This window comes from Bufo bufo, chromosome 8, assembly GCF_905171765.1.
Source record: "Bufo bufo chromosome 8, aBufBuf1.1, whole genome shotgun sequence".
NCBI classification, from domain to species: domain Eukaryota; kingdom Metazoa; phylum Chordata; class Amphibia; order Anura; family Bufonidae; genus Bufo; species Bufo bufo.
In genome coordinates this window covers 23,562,480-23,586,292 of record NC_053396.1, presented here as the reverse complement: position 1 = coordinate 23,586,292, position 23,813 = coordinate 23,562,480, and the positions used below count along the sequence as shown (strand labels likewise).

General features: G+C 44.8%; 1 protein-coding gene across 1 annotated transcript in view; it reads right to left on the bottom strand.

Annotated features, from left to right (window-relative positions):
• The window catches only part of ATP2B3 (ATPase plasma membrane Ca2+ transporting 3), a 201,986-nt gene that overhangs the window by 75,434 nt on the left and 102,739 nt on the right, over positions 1 to 23,813 (bottom strand). The window contains exon 4 of the mRNA XM_040442396.1: positions 8,400 to 8,597. Coding sequence (XP_040298330.1) covers positions 8,400 to 8,597 — 198 coding nt within the window. The remainder of the gene's footprint in view (positions 1 to 8,399; positions 8,598 to 23,813) is intronic.

The following is a 23,813-nucleotide window of genomic DNA, read 5'->3' as shown; positions in this document are numbered from 1 at the left end:
CCAAGCTGTATAGGCTCGAAAGCCTACTACCAGTTAAGCATATTAGGTGATGTGCATCTCTGTAATGAGAAGGGGTGTGGTCTAATGACATCAACACCCTATATTAGGTGTGCATAATTATTAGGCAACTTCCTTTCCTTTGGCAAAATGGGTCAAAAGAAGGACTTGACAGGCTCAGAAAAGTCAAAAATAGTGAGATATCTTGCAGAGGGATGCAGCATTCTTAAAATTGCAAAGCTTCTGAAGCGTGATCATCGAACAATCAAGCGTTTCATTCAAAATAGTCAACAGGGTCGCAAGAAGCGTGTGGAAAAACCAAGGCGCAAAATAACTGCCCATGAACTGAGAAAAGTCAAGCGTGCAGCTGCCAAGATGCCACTTGCCACCAGTTTGGCCATATTTCAGAGCTGCAACATCACTGGAGTGCCCAAAAGCACAAGGTGTGCAATACTCAGAGACATGGCCAAGGTAAGAAAGGCTGAAAGACGACCACCACTGAACAAGACACACAAGCTGAAACGTCAAGACTGGGCCAAGAAATATCTCAAGACTGATTTTTCTAAGGTTTTATGGACTGATGAAATGAGAGTGAGTCTTGATGGGCCAGATGGATGGGCCCGTGGCTGGATTGGTAAAGGGCAGAGAGCTCCAGTCCGACTCAGACGCCAGCAAGGTGGAGGTGGAGTACTGGTTTGGGCTGGTATCATCAAAGATGAGCTTGTGGGGCCTTTTCGGGTTGAGGATGGAGTCAAGCTCAACTCCCAGTCCTACTGCCAGTTTCTGGAAGACACCTTCTTCAAGCAGTGGTACAGGAAGAAGTCTGCATCCTTCAAGAAAAACATGATTTTCATGCAGGACAATGCTCCATCACACGCGTCCAAGTACTCCACAGCGTGGCTGGCAAGAAAGGGTATAAAATAAGAAAATCTAATGACATGGCCTCCTTGTTCACCTGATCTGAACCCCATTGAGAACCTGTGGTCCATCATCAAATGTGAGATTTACAAGGAGGGAAAACAGTACACCTCTCTGAACAGTGTCTGGGAGGCTGTGGTTGCTGTTGCACGCAATGTTGATGGTGAACAGATCAAAACACTGACAGAATCCATGGATGGCAGGCTTTTGAGTGTCCTTGCAAAGAAAGGTGGCTATATTGGTCACTGATTTGTTTTTGTTTTGTTTTTGAATGTCAGAAATGTATATTTGTGAATGTTGAGATGTTATATTGGTTTCACTGGTAAAAATAAATAATTGAAATGGGTATATATTTGTTTTTTGTTAAGTTGCCTAATAATTATGCACAGTAATAGTCACCTGCACACACAGATATCCCCCTAAAATAGCTAAAACTAAAAACAAACTAAAAACTACTTCCAAAAATATTCAGCTTTGATATTAATGAGTTTTTTGGGTTCATTGAGAACATGGTTGTTGTTCAATAATAAAATTAATCCTCAAAAATACAACTTGCCTAATAATTCTGCACTCCCTGTATGCTTGATAGGCTGCTCCAGCAGAAATGTGCCATTAACGACTACCTGTATGAACTCTGTGGCAGGACAGGTTCTAGGGAGCTTGGTTTCTTTTCACCGAGCCAGTGGCTGCTCATGCGCGACGCATGCAGACTTCTGCGGACATTTGATGAGATCACAAACTGGTCAGTCTCAGCCAGGGTGCCATCAGTGACATCGTACCTTACGCCTTCTTTCTGGAGCGCGCATTGCGTTGTGTCATTGATGAAGCCGTCGAGGAGCAGGAGCTGGAAGATGAGGAAGTCGCAATGCTGAATGAATTCTCAGGGGGCTACTCCATCTGAAACAAGTCAGCAGGAGTCTGAAGAGGAGTCAGAGGAGGATGGTGGCTGGGGAAAGAGGAGGAGCAAGAATAGCAGGTTTTAAACTTTTCGAGGATCCCTGGTTTTGTCCATGACTGGGGGGAAGAGACCGAGGACGACATTCTCCTGGGCGATGAGCAGGAGCCAGGGCACTCCACCGCTTCCAATTTAGTGCAAATGGGGGCCTTCATGCTCCAGTGTTTGAAGAGGGACCCCCGTATAAAAATCATAAAGGTCAAGGACCTGTACTGGGTGGCAACGTACTTAGACCCCCGGTACAAACACAAAATGGCAGACATGTTACCAGCATCACAGAGGGCTGTCAGAATGCAGCATTTCCAGGCCTTGCTGGGAGAGATGCTGCATTCTGCTGTTGCGGGCACTGGCAGAGGAATTTCCACCCACAGCGAAACAGGTGCTGGTACCAATCCTACCGCGCCTGCAAAAAGAGGGCGGTTTAAAGATGTGTTGGTCACTTTGGATATGAGATCATTCTTGCAGCCAACCTATCGACAGCCGCTCTCCGGATCCAGCCTCAGGGAACGCCTAGACCGACAGGTGTTCGACTACATCGGGTTAACGGCCGATGTGGACTCTCTGAGAAGCGAGGAACCCCTTGACTACTGGGTGTGCAGGCTTGACTTGTGGCAAGAGCTGGCACAATTTGCCATGGAACTCTTGGCTTGCCCCTCGTCGAGTGTCCTGTCCGAAAGGACGTTCAGCGCAGCAGGGGGGATCGTGACTGATAAGCACACTCGCCTAGCTCATTTTAAATGAATGAGGCATGGATCTTGGAGGAATTCAACACCTGTGATGACCACGTGTAATTGAATTTCCTCATGCCAGCCCACACATATCCGCCACTACCCAGAACAAAGAATGGTCCTTGCCTATGTATATACAGCGGCATAAAAGGCCTTTTATGTCAGGTGAATGCCTAATTTTTGGGGCCTGTACTGGCCGACAGTTACATATTTATACTGTGACCACCTGATTTACCACCAGCCACAGAATCCAAAGTTCTTTGCTGTCAGGTGAATGCCTATTGCCTAATTTTTGGGGCCTGTACTGGCCGACAGTTAAATTTTTTATCTCTAGCCACATAATCACACCCTTGTCTCACTCCTCTACGTCTTATTATGGTGGCGTATGAACCGCATTCACCATAAGGACCTTTTAATGTCACAGGGTCATGTGACTGTGCCCCTCACCCCGTACTGTGCCCCTCACCCCGTACTGTGCCCCATTATACCCTGCATTGTGCCCTCTTACCACACCCTGTGCAGTGCCCCTAGTCATTCCCTGTACTGTGCCCTCTTATACACTTTTATCCGGTCGCGGTATGGCGGTGTTAGGGCTCTTTCACACCTGCGTTCTTTTCTTCCGGCATAGAGTTCCGTCGTCGGGGCTCTATGCCGGAAGAATCCTGATCAGTTTTATCCTAATGCATTCTGAATAGAGAGAAATCCGTTCAGGATGCATCAGGATGTCTTCAGTTCCGGAACGGAACGTTTTTTGGCCGGAGAAAATACCGCAGCATGCTGCGCTTTTTGCTCCGGCCAAAAATCCTGAAGACTTGCCGCAAGGCCGGATCCGGAATTAATGCCCATTGAAAGGCATTGATCCTAAACGTCGTTTCGGCGCATTGCCGGACCCGACATTTAGCTTTTTCAGAGTGGTTACCATGGCTGCCGGGATGCTAAAGTCCTGGCAGCCATGGTAAAGTGCAGCGGGGAGCAGCATACTTACCGTCCGTGCGGCTCCCCGGGCGCTCCAGAGTGACATCAGGGCGCCCCAAGCGCATGGATCACGTGATCACATGGATCACGTCATCCATGCGCATGGGGCGCTCTCACGTCATTCTGGAGCGCCCCGGGAGCCGCACGGACGGTAAGTATACTGCTCCCCCGCGCCCCGCTCCTACTATGGCAGCCAGGACTTTAATAGCGTCCTGGGTGCCATAGTAACACTGAAAGCATTTGGAAGACGGCTCAGTCTTCAAATGCTTTCAGTACACTTGCGTTTTTCCGGATCCGGCGTGTAATTCCGGCAAGTGGAGTGAGTACACGCCGGATCCGGACAATGCAAGTGTGAAAGAGGCCTTATCCGGTCCCTGTACGGAGGTGTTATCCGGTCAATGTATGGCGGTGGTATCCAATAACTGGATAGCCATAACTGTATCCCTTTCCCTACCCACGCCATCCTTTTTTAAACCTGGCATATGCAGATTGCGGTGCTAAAGACCTTTGCGCCACAATCTGTGTCAGAAATATGCCTAACATAGATGTATTTCTATATATTAATTAACCCCTTAATTGTATTATTATTCAGGGGTAGGGCTAATATATTTATATTATACAGGGAGTGCAGAATTATTAGGCAAGTTGTATTTTTGAGGATTAATTTTATTATTGAACAACAACCATGTTCTCAATGAACCCAAAAAACTCATTAATATCAAAGCTGAATATTTTTGGAAGTAGTTTTTAGTTTGTTTTTAGTTTTAGCTATTTTAGGGGGATATCTGTGTGTGCAGGTGACTATTACTGTGCATAATTATTAGGCACCTTAACAAAAAACAAATATATACCCATTTCAATTATTTATTTTTACCAGTGAAACCAATATAACATCTCAACATTCACAAATATACATTTCTGACATTCAAAAACAAAACAAAAACAAATCAGTGACCAATATAGCCACCTTTCTTTGCAAGGACACTCAAAAGCCTGCCATCCATGGATTCTGTCACTGTTTTGATCTGTTCACCATCAACATTGCGTGCAGCAGCAACCACAGCCTCCCAGACACTTTTCAGAGAGGTGTACTGTTTTCCCTCCTTGTAAATCTCACATTTGATGATGGACCACAGGTTCTCAATGGGGTTCAGATCAGGTGAACAAGGAGGCCATGTCATTAGATTTTCTTCTTTTATACCCTTTCTTGCCAGCCACGCTGTGGAGTACTTGGACGCGTGTGATGGAGCATTGTCCTGCATGAAAATCATGTTTTTCTTGAAGGATGCAGACTTCTTCCTGTACCACTGCTTGAAGAAGGTGTCTTCCAGAAACTGGCAGTAGGACTGGGAGTTGAGCTTGACTCCATCCTCAACCCGAAAAGGCCCCACAAGCTCATCTTTGATGATACCAGCCCAAACCAGTACTCCACCTCCACCTTGCTGGCGTCTGAGTCGGACTGGAGCTCTCTGCCCTTTACCAATCCAGCCACGGGCCCATCCATCTGGCCCATCAAGACTCACTCTCATTTCATCAGTCCATAAAACCTTAGAAAAATCAGTCTTGAGATATTTCTTGGCCCAGTCTTGACGTTTCAGCTTGTGTGTCTTGTTCAGTGGTGGTCGTCTTTCAGCCTTTCTTACCTTGGCCATGTCTCTGAGTATTGCACACCTTGTGCTTTTGGGCACTCCAGTGATGTTGCAGCTCTGAAATATGGCCAAACTGGTGGCAAGTGGCATCTTGGCAGCTGCACGCTTGACTTTTCTCAGTTCATGGGCAGTTATTTTGCGCCTTGGTTTTTCCACACGCTTCTTGCGACCCTGTTGACTATTTTGAATGAAACGCTTGATTGTTCGATGATCACGCTTCAGAAGCTTTGCAATTTTAAGAGTGCTGCATCCCTCTGCAAGATATCTCACTATTTTTGACTTTTCTGAGCCTGTCAAGTCCTTCTTTTGACCCATTTTGCCAAAGGAAAATATAGGGTGTTGATGTCATTAGACCACACCCCTTCTCATTACAGAGATGCACATCACCTAATATGCTTAATTGGTAGTAGGCTTTCAAGCCTATACAGCTTGGAGTAAGACAACATGCATAAAGAGGATGATGTGGTCAAAATACTCATTTGCCTAATAATTCTGCACGCAGTGTATGACCTGAAGGTTTCTCAGGTTCGCCTGCCAATAAAGTGAATGTGGCCCGCCGCGAACACGCGGTTCGCAAACATTTGATCGCGAACGCGCATTCGCGAATCGTCCCAGCCGATGTTCGTCCATCACTACCTGACAGCAAATGCTCAATTCTCTACAGCACCACCACAGGAGAATGAAAGCATTACACCCATGGGTTGTCCATGTAATGTGCTAGTCCTCCAAGAAAATGTTTCATCAAAGATGTTGAATACATAAAGAGATGGAGATCCTTGCCGTAGATGAAGGTCATCCTTGAATAGCCAGGACATGCTCATTAGCACAGTGTCACAATGGACTTATGGTTTTTGGTTTTAAATTAATCCAATTTTGGAGAGAGACAGTGGGTTTTTTTTTTTACAGCATCTGGCCCAGTGGAATATCAATCTTTTAATTTCTTCCCTCCTAAATATGTTCTTAAGTGTTTATATATGACTGCTTAGAGTCCTCCGGGTCTCACAAGCCAACAAGTCAATCTGTCTTGGATACTCCCTATTAGGGAACAGAGGTGATTAGTTGAGGAACCCATGGGGCCACTATAAAAAAACGACTTTTGAGGAGAGGTAATGTTGGATCTTCTGTAGACAAATAGGACTCAAGGGGGGGGGGGGGGGTCAATAATGATTACTATATCAATTGCATCCTCTCCCCCGGTAGTTGAAGATAATGTCAGTGTTGTGTTTATATCACCCCTGTGACCTATCTACCAGAGCACTTCTAATGGTAATTGAACATTTCCATCTGCCTTTAATATTGGTTCATCTGAATATACAGTATATCATGCTTATTGTAGTAATGATTTACAACGCCAAATGGATATCCATGGTCAATGAGAAAATGTAATCAATTTGCATCAAAGTTGATGGGTAGGGGTTGAATTCACGGATGAGGACAATTTAGCGATGTGGAACAATGAACAATAGATCTTATGTCTTATTTTCTTTCTCAATACGAGGGCTGAACTGAGGTTCTTTGGGCCCACCGGAGGACATTCTTCTGGAGGCCCAACCCCTATATCATCAATAAAATCTAACAGTTTTTGAATCAAAGGAATAGACCCTAGTGGAAAGAGATTGGCTCCAATGGTATGTTTTTGTTTTCTCCTGGACCTTTAGGACCCGCTAAGGTAGTAGAGCCTGGGCCCATTGGAGGATCCTCTGGTACTCTGGTGGGCCAGTCCGACCCTGTTTGTAACAGAGACTTATTTGTCAATGGGGCTCTATCTGTTGCATTACTGAACCCAGACAGGAACATTATGGCTACAGATTAGAAAAATACATATTTTGCTTTGGGAAAGGGGACAGTTGAGTGCAATCCATTGTAGAATTGGTCATGCATCCTGATGCCAAACCATAGGGCTGGCCTTTGAATTAAATGGCAACAGCCTGTGACGTCATTCATAGAGAGATAATAAAGATTAACATCTAAGGGTCCTTTTTTAAGGGCTGATTTTAGTCCATAACAGGCACCGGTTGACTATATATATAAATCGGTTGCCTATCACATTCCTATCACTGCCATGATTGTACAGGGCCAATGACTGGGAACGGGAATACGTACAAATGTTCATTTGACTGATTATAGGCCCGTGTAAAACGCCCTTATGTAACTGACAACACAACATGACACTTATGTAACAGGCCCAAGCTATGTAACAGGATTGCAGCCATTTTCCAACGTGACAGCTCCAACTGCTCCAAATGATGTCTTCTACAGGGTTGTTGGTAGACTCAAGGATAGCTGGTGCAGCACGGGGCACGAGAGAAGGGAAAAAGACCCAGATACAAATGGGACGCTTGCTTCTGGGGGATTTAGGACAAGACATAAGCCCCTGATGCCTATTGCCAGCAACACATCAATCTCCCTGTCTGTGAGTCTCGGTGGTAATGTGACTAGAGATAGAGGTTATATGGGGGGAATTTATGTTGAACGGTTCTCAATATATATTGAGCAGAAATAAGATGTCTTGCTAGAATTTTGTTCAACACGTTTGATAATCTTGCATTGAGAACAAGACCCTGTCCCTCTCAGAAGTCCCTATTTCATGTTTTTAGAGCCTCTTGAAGGACAAGAATACACCAGATAATACAGGATGTTTTTCAGCTTTAAAATATTGCACGCATTTCAGGAGCAAACATAAATACTTAAAGCCAAGAGCGCAGCTTAAATCCTAAAAGAATAAAAAATTAACACAATATTACTATTTTCCTTCGCTTTGCCCTGTAGGGGGTTTCCGTGTATGTGATTTTGATGTCCTATTCTAAGGATAGGTCTTCAATATCAGATCGGTGGGTGTCTAACACCTGACAGCCCCACTGATCAGCTGGTTAGGTCATCTACTGTGCTGGAACTATGCAGTAGACGAAGCCGGAAGCACAAGGTTCTGTCCCCTCCAGCCCTACTGATAAAGGCATACTCTGATACACATGAATATAGAAAGATGAGAACTTCCACAATGGACACGCTCATTTCTCATGGCCCTGCCACTGCCCCCTCTTGTCTCTAGGTCTCGCCGCCTGAGGCAGCCGCCTCACCTGGCCTCATTGGAGGTGCACCCCTGCTTTCAATTACACATAAGCACTATGCATCAGCTGAAGATGTACCATAGACATTGTCTAATCCTACGTTACTTACTTTCACTCTGGTCTCCTGGTGGTGCATAGAATGAAAGGCCCAGGGAGACGATGGCAGCAATTTCTAAGATGATGAGAGTCACGTCCTGGAGGGCTTCCCAGACTAATTGCAGGAAAGTTTTGGGTTTTTTGGGAGGTATGAAGTTCACACCATATATTTGTCTTCTCTTCTCAAAGTCTGCTACATTCTCAGACAAACCTGAAAGATAAGAGGGGGACAGACAAGTGTAATAAGTCAACTATGAAAAATAAAAGGAACAAAGTCATAAAATGACATGCTCTATAATATAAAGCAGCTTGTAGTCTAATCTGCAAAGAAAGTTTATATGGGAATCTGGAGCACGTCTCATTAGTGACTTCTGATCCTGTTCCTTCACTTTGTCATGTTTTATAGTGAAGATCGTTGGGCTCAGATTGGCTGAAGTATATGAGCACAAGGCCAGTTGAGATAATTTCTCTTACAGTAGATCAGTATCGGATTGCGTCTGGTGATGGGGTAAGGAAGTCAAAACTGCATCAAAAAACCTGAACATGGAAGAGTCACCAATCATTCTGGATTTATCTCCTGAGTATGACAAAGTGGAAAAAGAAACTACTTCCAAACATGATTCACTCGTTTAATTCAAAGCATGCTGTTCTATGTTCTAGTTTTTAGTTGTTTGCTTGCTCCTTGGGGTTCAGAGTGGGGTCCCATCTGTTCTTTGCAAGTTTGGTTAATTAATATGTGATTGTGTTTATAGCGGTAATGGTTCTCTGAAGTACTTCAGCCAGAAATAGGAAGATTTTAAAAAGGGAAGGAAAAGGGAAGAGACGGTGGTAAAGGAGAAAATTAAGAAGGAGGAGGATGAAGAAGGAGCAGAAAGAGAGAGAAGTGGTTGTGAAGGAGGAAAGGGGGGTATGAAGTACAAGAGGGTGCAGGGAAAATCAATTAAAAGTAGAAGAAAGAGATGAGAGGGATTGAGATGGAGGAAGATATTTGGAACAAGGTTAAGAAGAGAAACAATGAAGGAAGTAGAGAAGTTGAAGAAGGGATGAGGAGAATGTGAAAGCGATAGAGTAGAGAGGAGAAGTGGATGAGAAATAAGGAGGAGAAGGTGAAGGTGGCAGAGAAATAGAGAAGAGAAGGTGAAGGAGAAAATCACAGAGAAGTAGAGAAGAGAAGGCGGAGAAGAAGGAAAGAAGTGAAGGTGATAGAGAAGTAGAGAAGGTCAGGGATAAGGAAGGAGAAGAAGGTAAAGGTGACAGAAAAGTAGAGAATAGAAGGTGGAGGAGACGGAAGGAGAAGAATATGGTAGAGAAGTAGAGAAGAGAAGGTGGAGAAGAAGGAAAGAGGTGAAGGTGACAATAGTAGAGAAAATAAGGTTGGGGAGAAATAAGGAGGAGAAGGTAAAGGTGACAGAGAAGTAGAAAAAAGAAAGTGGAGAAGAAGGAAGTAGGTGAAGATGACAGAGAAGTAGAGAAGAGACAGTGGGGAAGATAAGAAAAAAAAACAATGAAGTAGGAGAAAGAGGAGAACAAGCAAAAGGTGCAGAAATGAGAAGAACAAGGAAAAGAGGCGAAATGAGTAGTATGGAGAAGGGGGAGGTATAGCAGAACACGGTTAAGGGAAGGAAAAAGTAGAAAATTGAGATAAAGGGGAGAAGATGAAAAAATGATGAGGACAAGGCAAAGAAGAAAATGTAGAAGCAGGAATAGAGGATGATGCAGAACGATGAGGGGCGTAGCTAAAGGCTCATGGGCCCAGGTGCGAGAGTTCAGCTTGGGCCCCTTTCCCTTAGTGCTTTGTGGCCAGGAGCAGGGGAGCACATAGCCTTTGTGCTCCCTGAGGCAAAAATTGAAACGGCACTCCTCCCATGTCAAATTCTTGACTTAACCCCTTCCCTCCAGCCAGTGGTGTAACTTGACCAACATGCACTTTCTATAATACCAGTGTCTTCTTATGTGGCCCAAGGGTCTTTGGGCCCCCTCAGGCTCCTGGGCCCGGTAGCGACTGCACCCCCTATAGCTACGCCCCTGAGAACGATGGAGGAGTAGGATAATAGGGTTAAGGAAAGACAATGAAGGAGGTGACAGAGAAATTGCATAAAGAGGAGTACTATAAAGAACAGGCTATTGAGGTTACTCTGTGAGGTACAACAAAGTATAAGAACCATTCCTGCGCAGGTTATTGTGAAGTAAAGCATAGGATAATCCATCCCTGTACCTGGTCATTCCTCATCCTAATGCTGGAAATGTCCAGGGTCAGCTGCTGTGATGTAAAATATCGTTTTTCTAGACAATTTTGGCAATAATGGAATCAAAGGGAAAAACACAACCTACACTTAAAGCATCCTTCTGGAAGTACTACTGCTCCAACACAACATACATCTAATAACATGTATTGGGTTTTTGCCTAGAGAACTGGGAATAGACATTTAGGTGAAATGTTTGTGTGACCAAAGTCAAACTTTGGTGGCCAAATTATGACCGTTAAATAAAAATATATTGTCAATGATTAGAAAAATAATCAGCTTTTATATTTCCAGAAATAAGGCCATTAGATGTTTTTGGTATTAGAGCTCAGCTCCATTCACTTTAATGGAATTGTGGTGCAATACCACACACAGCCCATGTACAAGAGAGGCGCTGTTTCTGACAAAAAACAACAACCCTTTTAATATCACGTTATTCTATCACAGTCACTAATAATTATATCATGTTTAGTTTACACTCTGGTATATGCCCGCAATAGCGTACACCCTGGTATATGCCCACAAGAGTGTACACACGGGTATATGCCCACAAGAGTGTACACGCTGGTATATGCCCACAAGAGTGTACACGCTGGTATATGCCCACAAGAGTGTACACGCTGGTATATGCCCACAATACTGTATGTACTGGTGTATGCCCACAATACTGTATGTACTGGTGTATGCCCACAATACTGTATGTACTGGTGTATGCCCACAATACTGTAAGTACTGGTGTATGCCCACAATACTGTATGTACTGGTTTATGCCCACAATAGCGTATGTACTGGTGTATGCCCACAATACTGTATGTACTAGTGTATGCCCACAATACTGTATGTACTGGTGTATGCCCACAATAGTGTATGTACTGGTGTATGCCCACAATAGCGTATGTACTGGTGTATGCCCACAATACTGGTGTATGCCCACAATACTGTATGTACTGGTGTATGCCCACAATAGTGTATGTACTGGTGTATGCCCACAATAGTGTATGTACTGGTGTATGCCCACAATAGTGTATGTACTGGTGTATGCCCACAATACTGGTGTATGCCCACAATACTGTATGTACTAGTGTATGCCCACAATACTGTATGTACTGGTGTATGCCCACAATAGCGTATGTACTGGTGTATGCCCACAATAGCGTATGTACTGGTGTATGCCCACAATACTGTATGTACTGGTTTATGCCCACAATACTGTATGTACTGGTGTATGCCCACAATAGTGTATGTACTGGTGTATGCCCACAATAGTGTATGTACTGGTGTATGCCCACAATAGTGTATGTACTGGTGTATGCCCACAATACTGTATGTACTGGTGTATGCCCACAATACTGTATGTACTGGTGTATGCCCACAATACAGTATGTACTGGTGTATGCCCACAATACTGTATGTACTGGTGTATGCCCACAATAGTGTATGTATTGGTGTATGCCCACAATACTCTATGTACTGGTGTATGCCCACAATAGTGTATGTACTGGTGTATGCCTACAATACTGTATGTACTGGTGTATGCCCACAATACTGTATGTACTGGTGTATGCCCACAATAGTGTATGTACTGGTGTATGCCCACAATACTGTATGTACTGGTGTATGCCCACAATAGTGTATGTACTGGTGTATGCCCACAATACTCTATGTACTGGTGTATGCCCACAATACTGTATGTACTGGTGTATGCCCACAATAGTGTATGTACTGGTGTATGCCCACAATACTCTATGTACTGGTGTATGCCCACAATACTGTATGTACTGGTGTATGCCCACAATACTGTATGTACTGGTGTATGCCCACAATACTGTATGTACTGGTGTATGCCCACAATAGTGTATGTACTGGTGTATGCCCACAATACTCTATGTACTGGTGTATGCCCACAATACTGTATGTACTGGTGTATGCCCACAATAGTGTAGACAAAGATGTATGACCTCAATAGTGACATAGTGAAATAAATCTAGGATTTATCTATTTATCTATCTCCTAATATCTCTCTCTTTCTAGTTTCTGCTGGTTTATCCTGTTCCCCTCCCCCTCCCAAAAAAAAAAACACGGTGAGGACACAAATTATCTACCAACAGAAGAGGAGAACCTCTCTGGAGAATGACTAATCACCCGTCCTCAATGGCTCTAGTCTGTAATTATATCAATGTTGCTGATGGTCCATGTAATGAAGAACATCACTGACCTGACGCTCCTCATGACATGAAAATTTAGCACGCTGTTATACAAGAGGACACGTATCTGATCCCTGCTGCCAGGTGCCAATCACCCGGCTGGACAGCGTCATATTCTCCACGATGTGCCACCAGTCATTACACCAACCCAATCACTTCTACCACAAAGGTAATAAATGCTCTTTCTTTTAAGCTGCAATTCTATCTATCTGTTTGTCTATCATCTACTGTATCTTCTATCTATCTATCTATCTATCTATCTATCTACCACCAGATATCTCAAATATCTTGCAAGGAATAAATGAATGCTTTCTGGCCACAAACCCATTCGATTAGCCAAGGAACAGTTCATATGTAGGTTGACCCTATGATCTTCTTCCGCTTAGTCTCTAACCATAAGTAATAACCATGATGTTTATGTGCTCCGATCACTTGGCATCACATGCCAACCTCTGAATCCCATGTCATGGCATCACTGAGGAGCAGCGAAGGAGATTAGTCTATGAGATAAAGGACTTCTGCTGAGCTCTTGCTCTATTAGCAGCTATCTTGGCCCTCACTCCCTCCTTAGCATATCTGGCCCCTTCTTACTCTTCTAGTAAAACATTTGAATGTGACTTGTGGCAAAGAAAGGTCCATTTTCAGACGATACTATAACAACGATTTAATGTCAAAGCCCTTTATACAGTGCAGACCTTTTCAGCACTGGGAAGTGTGACTAATGGAAGCATTTAGTAAGGTCAGAATTGACTGTTCTCGTAAAGAGCTGTGCAGTCAAAGCTTCACCTTTTCTTTCTCGAAGCAGAAAGGACCGGAGTGTGCCGCACAAACATAATTCCTCTACCCTCCTCAGTAATAACACTTGATTTCTCTAGAACCCAGATTCACGTTCTTCTCATCTGTGATAGGGTTTATAACTATGGTTTTATAAAACTTTTGACATTCTAGGGGTTTTGATTGGTGGGGATCTGGTGCTGAAACCACCACCGATGGTGAAAACGAGGGGCAGAAGTGCTTAGCTGAGCTCTGTTCCCCTTAATCTGTGATGAATCTGCTCAGATCTCTTCAGAAAAGCAGGTTTAGTGGTGTACAGATCCATAGAGAGTATATGAGTCTGTACATCACATGCTTGGTTCTTCAAGGAGAACTGAGCAGAACCGATCAAAGTTGAAGGTGCACCGCGCTCAGCTGTGCAATTCTGCTCCTAACGATCATGGGGGTCTCTGCTCCAGAACTCCTAATTGAAACTTCTGACATCTCACTATGGTGTCCCAAAAGGTTTATGCAAGGTACCCTTTAAATAGGTTCTGAGTTACTTCCTATGATGTTGAGGAGATACTATGTTGGTAGATATGCCAAATCCATAGTAATTTAGAGTACTGACCAGTAATCAGATATTAAGAGCCAACTGGTTCATGCTTAGAACTAAACTTGGAGAAAATATACAGTACATTGGTTTACATCACTGTTCGTCTTTTGCACAATGATCAATGGGTTAATTTGTCCAGTTGAGAATCAGAATGGGCTAATACACAAACAAACAATGCTTGACCAGGTGGTGGATGACCAGCTCATGGACCTATTTCAGGATCTCCTCTACCTTGCCTTTGGGTAAACGTGCTCCTGTCCTTAGCATGGCTTCCATATCTGCACCTTGTGTATGTAGCCCCCTTGAGGAGGTACTTCTTGCACAGCAGAACTCAGTCCACCATATGATCTAGGACACTACTTCATCTATCTTGGCCTCTATACTGGACACTTCTCTGCTGATACGAGTTGGACCTAGGAGATACCAAAGCACACCTACTGGACTTATTCATCCTTCTAGTCCAACACTGCTCCCTCCTCCTCCGTGTTCAAGGCAAGCTACTTTCTTAAAAACAGAAGGCAGTGGGGATGTTCCCAATGATAAGGGAGGCAGCTTCTTCAGGTTGGAGTAAGCACCTCTCTTGCTGATTGGCTGAAGGACTTTAGTTATAGTTTTGTCCTGGTAGACCATAAACTGTAGAGTAAATGTCCTAGTGCACCACATACCATAGTAATCCCCTAACAGTTAACATTTGTAGAGGCCTAAAAAGAGGAGAGAGGTTTTTGGCCTAATGGAAATGTCCTCATCCAGACTGGAAAGGGAGTCATCATTTACTTGTAACTCTGTGTCCATTGCTTGCTAATGTTTTGTTCTTGTGGAAATGGGAAGCCCTGCGTAGGTTCCTACCACCGATGGTGAAAGTAGATGGTTCTTCTCCGCAAAGGCCATAAACAGCACCATGGTACATACAGTATGTCTTTGGTTCTCAGCATCTGATCTTTACTTTCACAGTATAAGCAGATGGTAAGTGAAGGGAACATTAATCATATGGTAATGGGGTATGAAATACAGTTACACCACCATCATGATGTTGTTTGATGACTTCTTAGTACCCACAGGGATGAATGTTTACACCAGAAACCAGGGTGGAGCACATAATGAGACTACTTGGATAATCTTATGTTTGCCTTAGAAGATTACTGTAATAGGATAATGTGTGATGCGTGGTGTGTCTTTAACGATAAACTGCGTAAAGCTCTCAGATTCTATACTTGCCTTAAAGGGAGGTGTATAGGATTTAATTATGTGGGAAGCATACAATTATAACATCAATGATTCAATTAAGCCAAGATGAAACATCTGGATTGGCCACTTATGTAAGGACACAGGGACTATATAAAGTAGCTCATAGATACCACCACCACCACATGCTAACCCTTTACAATGACCCAATCAAAAATACATACAATAGACCATCCCTTAAAATGGTGAAGCGCCACCTGCAGGCCACAACAGATGTATAGTGTCACAACCATATGGAACCGTACTTCTAAAATGGAACCATAGGCACTCCATGTGCGCTCCATATGATGCCTTATTCTCACCTAGAAGCAATGGTCCTAGCAGAGGATAATACAGCATGCGATGGAGCCCATGCCATATTTTATTTTAAGATTTCATGTGAATCCTTCAGTAAAAGAAACTGTGTCCCTCCATGTTACATCTGAGGAACACTGAGGTTCAGAATGGCCCCCCAAATTTCTAGAGGAACTCTACTGACATATAAGAATAAAGGCAAGAAGTGGGCTACTATCTTATCTGTAGGGAGGCCTCCCAATTCTCCGCCCAGAAAATGATGTTGGGGGAAACAAATATTGGGCGTGGTAAATGCCACCTATCCTGTGGATAGGAGCTAAGTTGTCATTCCAGGGCAACCCCTTTAAGAGACTGAACCAGCAAAGAATGCAGGAAAAATTTAGCTTTGAATTCTGCAGAATTGTGAATGCTGCTCTGAATTATAACCAGTTATAACTCAGGATGTGTACAAGATAATGACAATATGCCATATTAGGTCACATGGATGTTGCCGAGAGACCTTCTCTATAAACCAGGGCAGAGAGCTGCGAACAGAGATCGACTCTCTCTTCGGCAGATCCGGCCTTCCATGTATTGCATGTAAATGACTGGCATACAATACAAGTCCTTGCCGTGGTCATAGTGGTGGCCTAAGGTTTCTGAAGCTGGATCCACGGCGAGCATCTGACCAGTTTGGCTTTATTGAAATATGGGTTGTCCTCATGAGTTATCTGACCCCAAAACAAATCTGGCCTGCTCGGGGACACGTCATTGCTGAGGTCAGTAAATGGCTGCAGTGGTGGACATGACCATGAACAGGAGGCCAGGGGCCGGAAGGAGCAGAGACAGGAGCCTCATTGCTGGAATGGAGCATATTCAGTAGGTGAGTGCATTTTTGTCTTTCATGTGAAGACTCTTGGTTGGACAACCTCTTCAAAGGAGTAGACTAAGGTCTGAGGGCCCTCAGGACTGGCCGGTATCCAACATATTTTTTTTTTAAAGCAGGGGTTGACACGACTGGGGATGAGCAGCAAATTAAAACAAAAAAACTCAGTATTGTGGTGACCAGATTATATTCCCTGGATTGAGAAAACCAAGGATTGAGCTCTCCGGTATATAATAATCATCCACCTTCTGGACCTCTGCTCGCTGGACAGCTGGAATTATATGCTTTTATGGTTTGCGTCCTTCCTACATATGTGACACGTATAGAACAACTCACCTACCGTGTGACTGAATGAATGCAGACCTACAATTAAACTAACTACTGTGCCCTGCTACACCCACAACCTCTCATTTCTGCCGAGAAGGATTAATGGATTTATGTGGAAAGGATAAAGATTTTTTCCTGTAATGCAGTTTGAAGGTTCAGCATTTCGCTCCGGCTTCCCAAAGTGGACAATGTACAAGTCGTGTGATCTCTTTATTCATGGATAAGACTTCTACCGTCTCTTGCGGCATGCAGACCACTAAATATCTATCGCCATTATTATATGTAGCCTTCTCTAGCTTACGTATACGTGGTGACACCCAATATGGCTCCAATTACAGCCTTGTCCCACTGGTTTTCCAACAGGGCCGGATCACGGGAAGTGGGACCTGGACCCAATGTGCAGCGAGCCGCAGAGGAAGTGAGGCCATCTCTGCGGTGGCATTCCTTGCTACGGTGCTCCGTGGGCCGTGCAGTGAAGAGAGGGAACAACCTGGTTCCCTCATGGCACACCCTGGACTTTGGGGGAGCTCCTGCATGATGGTGACTAGGGTACCCTTGATGTTGGGTGGATGAGTGGCTGGGTGCAAGGCAGGATGGCAGATACAGGGCTGGCAGATGGTGGAGGCAATTACCAGGTCCATTTGGTTATAATAAATAAAGTCTCTTTTTACTGAGTAGATAATGGGAGTTGTAGTAGGCACAGTTCTGAGGTATATCCCACAGCATGCTTTTCCCAAAGGCTTTATATAGGTGGTGACAATGATGGTGTAGTCCTCCTTGAGTCTTACTATGCCATCTTCCCAAAATAACCACAGGAGTGCGATCACTCAATATACTTTCTGCAGTTCCCATTTGCTGGGTGCAGATCCGTCTCAGAAGTGTGCGGGCGCCAAAAGCAATTAACCTTCACCACAAGCAGTAAAGTCTATTGGTGGTGCCCCGCAGCCCCGCTGATCAGCTGTTCGAGGAGACCTCAGAGCTCCTATGAGTGCTGTATTATCTTCACTGTAAAACTAGACTGATTTAGTATAGTTGATCATGTAAAAGTTGGGCACCAACCCCTTTAAAGCCCTCAAAGGTTGTCATGGAGCTTAACCAGTACGGAGTATATCGTTTCATGGGCACATAGGGCCCTCTATAATGTGACCCAGGTGTAGGAGTGGTATAGTGCGGCCTAAAATGTCTCTCTATGTATGTCACGGTGCTCCTACCTGGATACGGCTGGACCCCAGACTTTGGCTCCAAAGCAATAAATAGCGGGAATAATTGAGGGATAAAAGAATAACTTGAGTCCAGACCTTGTATGTAGTTGAACAGCAGCTTTACTTTGCATAAACGTTCTCCAAAACGGTTTACAGACTTTGCCTTGGTTGCAGCAGGCTTTAGCATTAAAACTGGCAGGCAAACTTGACTCTGCTACATCTGTTCCTCTCTGGCTCTGCTGTACGGACAGGCTGACTGTATGACTTTGCTTCTTTTTGTATGCTGCGCTTCTCTTTGTATGGCCTGTCTCTAGATTAGGCCAGGGAACTTTCCTCCTGGCTCCCGAGTGTCTAAGCTTTGGCCTCCATGATGGCCAGCAGAGCTTAGGGTGCTCTGGCTGGCTTGGGCACATCCAGCAGAGACGTGCCCCCTGCACACCTGTCCCCTAGCAGGGGATAAGCTAGACTGACTAGAACTTGTCCCCACCCTTCCTGCAGGAAGCGGGACTAGCCCACTTCTCCACAGAGCCCATTCTCTCTAAGATAGCTTTGCTGTGTTTGCTGCCACCTGCTGGTGAACCAGGTACATTACATGAACACAACAGTTGCAAACAGATTAGGAATGCACAGTGTGGAGGACCTGGAATAAATGCATAAGATGACATTAGGTTAGACCAATAAAGACAGTAGCAGGGTGCAGAAGTGGTAACACCACTATGGAGTGTTACAAATGTTCCTATTCTTTTTAGTCTTTACTGTTTTACCAGTTAGATGAGCAGTTTGTGCTGCAGAGCTGCTCTTCCCACTGCAAACAAGAAGTTGCACTCATTGTCAGCCATTTTGCAAACTGTATAAAACAGGGGTCAGCTACCTCCAGTACCCCAACGGCTGCAAAACTACAACTCTCAGCATTCACTAGCAAGGCAGTTCCAAGAACAGCAGAGCAAATGTGCACGCTGGGAGTTGTCTCTCTGTCTGTCAACTTTATCTGTGTTACTGATACATCACACCCTGTGCCATCTAGATTAATACAACCGCATGATGGTCCACATGCCCCTATTGAAGCATTAATTTCAAAGGAGTGCACCCAATGGGCAAAATAGCTATAAAAATAAGGTCAAATATTATTTTTAAAGGGAAAAGAATACATTATTGTAAATAAACAACTCAAGATAAAACTCTACCAGGAATTTCAAATATCCATAACTGGAAACCCCCAGACAATTGAAGGATTTCTATTTACAGGTTATCAATATTCGACTGGGTCGTGCGGATCATGTCGATACGTCTAATTAGGAGGGTCCACAGCGAATACATTTCTTCAGACAGACATATTTTATACTATAAATATAGAAGAATTTACAGTAAGGACTTAGTATGGATCAATTCTATTCTTGAACATTGGCCAAAAGCGCCTTTCCCATGGTTGACCTGAACCCTAGAGACTACCGGGGACCAATTAGTCTCTCCCTCCCTAAACAATCACTGTGTTCAGCAATTTTTGCATTGCAGGAAAGCTCAATGTACCAGGATTATCCAATATATGATGAGGGCAATGGCCTAAGGTGGGGGGGGGGGGGGGGGGGGTAGGGTTGTCAGGTTGCAACTGAAATTAGTATAAGGAGGACCCGCCGCCTCTCCTGACATGTCTGTTGTGGTGACTACTTGAATTACCCATCTAAGAACTAAGGCATTCCCCATCTAAGGTATTCCCTAGCGGGTTTGGGGAACTTCCTTGGGGGCTCCCTATGTTTCAGTTAAGAGGGACAACTCTACAACTGGCCACTCTGTTAGGCCTCTTTCAGAAGTCCATGTCCCTGATGACATCTGTGAAATGATGGTCAATGGTTCATCCATGAAGATGTCTGTGAAGGATCCATGTTTGGTCTGTGTGTCCATTTTGCCCTGTGTCATCTGTATTGCAAAGACACTACTAGGCTGAAAATTAAAGGGGTTATCCAACCCCTATAATAATCCCCCAATGCCCGGGCACATCATATAGATTATACTTACCCCCCTCCCCGGCACCTGCGTCGCTCCTGATCCCCGCACGGCCGGGGAGCGGGGTAAGTATAATCTATATGAGGGGCCAGAGCATTGGGGGGGGGGGGGGGGGGGGTCCTTATAGGGGGTTGGATAATCCCTTTAATTTCCAGAGCAAAGCTTACCAATGGTCAATGAAAACCATAGACCAGACATGGTTGGCACTGTGGTTTTCACGGACCCATAGACTATAATGTGCATGCTTCCATAGTGTCACCATGGAACCACGGTCAGTGGAAAACCACGTATATTTATACAGGGGCTGACTGGCCATAGACCCTACAGTGAAATTTACCAGTGGGCCAATGCTCAGGTGGCTGCCCAAGCCCTTCTCATGGCCACCAGCCAGGTACATAAAGATCTGATGCTCTCAGCATTAATGTATGAACATCAGGTACTTGTGCACCCAGTGGCCACTAGCAGCAGGTGCCCTCCTGACTTCAACTGTATGGCCATCCTAAGGATGAGGTTTCATACAGTGGAGTGTGGGAAGTATTTTGTGCTGCACTGTGGTATTTGGTTCTGCTGGGGCGGTAATTGCTTCTGGTATTGCTGGCTCTGCCTACTTCTGTTTTCCCTGCCTACATGTGTTGGCCCTGCCTTCCGTCAATTTGGAACCTCCTACAACTTGGGGCCACTTTTAGTTTTTTTTCCAGGGCCAATATAAGTACCCAGGCCGCCTCTGTGTGTATACCATACATTAAAGCCAATGGAGACCACAGACAGCACACGTCCATGATTCACCGACAAGTGGAAAAAGCCCTTGGGTCTGTTGACTAATGCTTTAAGCAAGGGCTTATACAGAGGAAAAGGGGACCTATAGCAGGTTCCAAAAATGCCCCAACTCCCCCAATACTTTTTTGTAAACCCCACCCCCATCCCCTTTCTATGACCCTTGTCCCAATTTTCATCTCTCCTGTTTGGTAACATTTCAATACCTGAGGAGCCTTTCACATTTCACAGCCCAATAGCAAACAGATAGGACCAACCATGACTAGAAACCATCTCTGGATTGCCTCTATAGTACCTACTGATTGTCAAATGGTTGGTGCCTGTCTTGGTACTGACAGGCCCATGATCCTTTGCACTTGTAATGCCCCAGAGGTGCATTACCACCTTTGCACCTTGCTACTGTTTCTTATGGTTAACCTAATGTCATTCTATGTATTAATTTCCAGGTCCTGCACAATGTGTATTCATATTTCTTATTATGTAGCTGCTTAGGTGTCATATGCCTGGTTCCCCAGCAGGTGGCAGCATCAATGGCAGAGCTACAGGTACAGAGAATGGAGCTCTTCCTTCCATTCTAACCCCCCTCTTTGGTGTGGTGGGCGTTTTCCACGCTTGCTGCCGGAAGGGTGGTGACTAGTTAGAGGTAAGAGCAGTTTAGTTTTCCCCCTGCTAGGGGAAGGGAGCAGGAGCCCGTCCTTGCTGGACGAGCCCTACCTGGGTCAGCTTGAGCACCTTCAGCTCAGCTGGATCTGGAGACCACAGCAAAGAGCCTCAGCAACCAGGAGTAAAGTGTTCCCTGGATACAGCTAGAGACAGACCAGACCACAGAAAGTGAAGTACAGCCTAAAGAAGAAGCTGAGTTCTATAGCTATCCTGTTAGCACAGCAGAGCCAGAGAGCAACAGAAGTAGCAGAGAGGAGTTTGCCTGCCACAGTTAATGCCAATACCTGCTGGAAACCAAGACAAAGTCTGTAAACTGTTTGAAGGAACGTTTAGTCAAGTAAAGTTGCTGTTCCACTATATACAAGGTCTGGACTCAATTTACTTCTCCATCCCCTTCTTCAACAACCCCCTTTGCTCTGCTTCGGACGACAACGCCTGGGGTTCCAGCGTATCCAGGTAGGAGCACCGTGACACATGCACAACACATTAAGGGACATTTAGACTAACCTTTACCACTCTGGCATTCCTACACCTGGGTACCCTCAACTACCATATCACTAAAAGGGGCCCTGTGCCCTTGTTGCTTCACTGCAACTGGCGCCACGAAAAAAAAAAACACTTATCTCAGCTAAAAGGGACCCCTTGCCGCTGTCCAGCCCGTCGCACACTGTGTAATGTATAGTCCTCTTGGTGTCCACTACTAGTTGGAAATGGTATTTATCACACATTATTGTGTATTTTATCTCGGTAACCTGTTCCGTATTAAAAGGGCACGACACATGTTGTGCGTTAGAGTGTGGCTCCCTGGATAAAACCTCCCTCTACAAATCAGAATGGAGAACCACTTAGTAAGAATGCAGTACCCCAGAAAAGAGTACTTGCAAATAGTTCTTGATTTGATATTATTTAATCCGTTCATGCTTTGTACTATGCTTTCCCAAAAGCCGTCTGTAGGTGGCACTGTTTAGTTAGTTATATCCTGACTCAGAAGAGGGAATTAGTTTTCCCCTCTGAGGGAGGAACTTTCTAGCCTGGATTGTATCAGCCACTTCAGTTTTAGCTCTGCCTGCCATTCGGGGCAGATGCTCGTTTAGCTCCAGGAGAAACATCATTCCTGTTGAGAGAACAATCCCTGAAGGAAAGAGGATCAGATATCCAAAGACTGTCTAGGATGACAAGGTCGCATGTGTTAGCAAGGTATTTGTTCGATATGGCCGATGCTGCATGTGCAAGAATTAACGGTTTGGTCAACCATTTGACGATCAGCATCCCTGAGTCCGGTAATTGCAGAGCTGATTGTGAGACTTTTTGCATGTGGATGGTTTGTATGTGGATAGTTTGTAGTCTGGGATGCCCACTACCAGGGGCATAGCTAAAGGCTCACGGGCCCTGATGCAAGAGTTCAGCTTGGGCCCCCGTTCCCTCAGTGCTTTGTGGCCAGGGGCAGGGAAGCACATAGCCTTCGTGCTACCTGAGGCAAAAATGTAAATGGAACCCCCGCCCCATGCCAAATTCTTGACCTAACCCCTTCCCTCCAGCCAGAGGTGTAACTTGACCTGCATGTACTTTCTATAATACCGGTGTCTTATGAGTAGTAAAGAGAGACTTGTTTATTTTCTACAATCTGCCTGGTTACTGACTCCAGCACCATTCGCCGGCCACAGCACCTACATCTCCTGCCTTGCACCTCATAACACCAAAGCCACCCCAACTACCATCAGACCAACATTAGGGTGTGCCCCAAAGAAAGAAAGGGTGTGCCCTCCTATCACTGCCCCACCACTGTGAATATTCATTGCTGCCAGAGCCACTACCACTTCCATCCTCTTCTCTCACTTTTCCTAGGCCACTTTCATCCTGTTCTCCTGCCTTTCCCAGGCCATGGCAAGAGTGGCTTCCACTCTGGTGGACCAGGCTCATCCGTAAACTACATGGTCATGTCATACTAGACTTTCCCTCCAAGGTCACTATAAGAAGCACTGTCGATTACTCGCCCTAAACACAGGCAGATAGACCTTGATGATGACAATCAGTATGATATAGTCCTTCTAGAAACTCAATTTCCCAGGAGATGCCGGAGGTGTCATTGCCACGGGCTACCTACCGGCAGCAACCTGAGATATATATATTTATAAGTGGATGTGGCTGACATTTTGTTAGATCTCAGAAAACACAAGAGACTAGAAACGAGGGAAGAGCGATCTCCCCTGAAGCTAAGATATACATTTTTCACTCAATTAGCA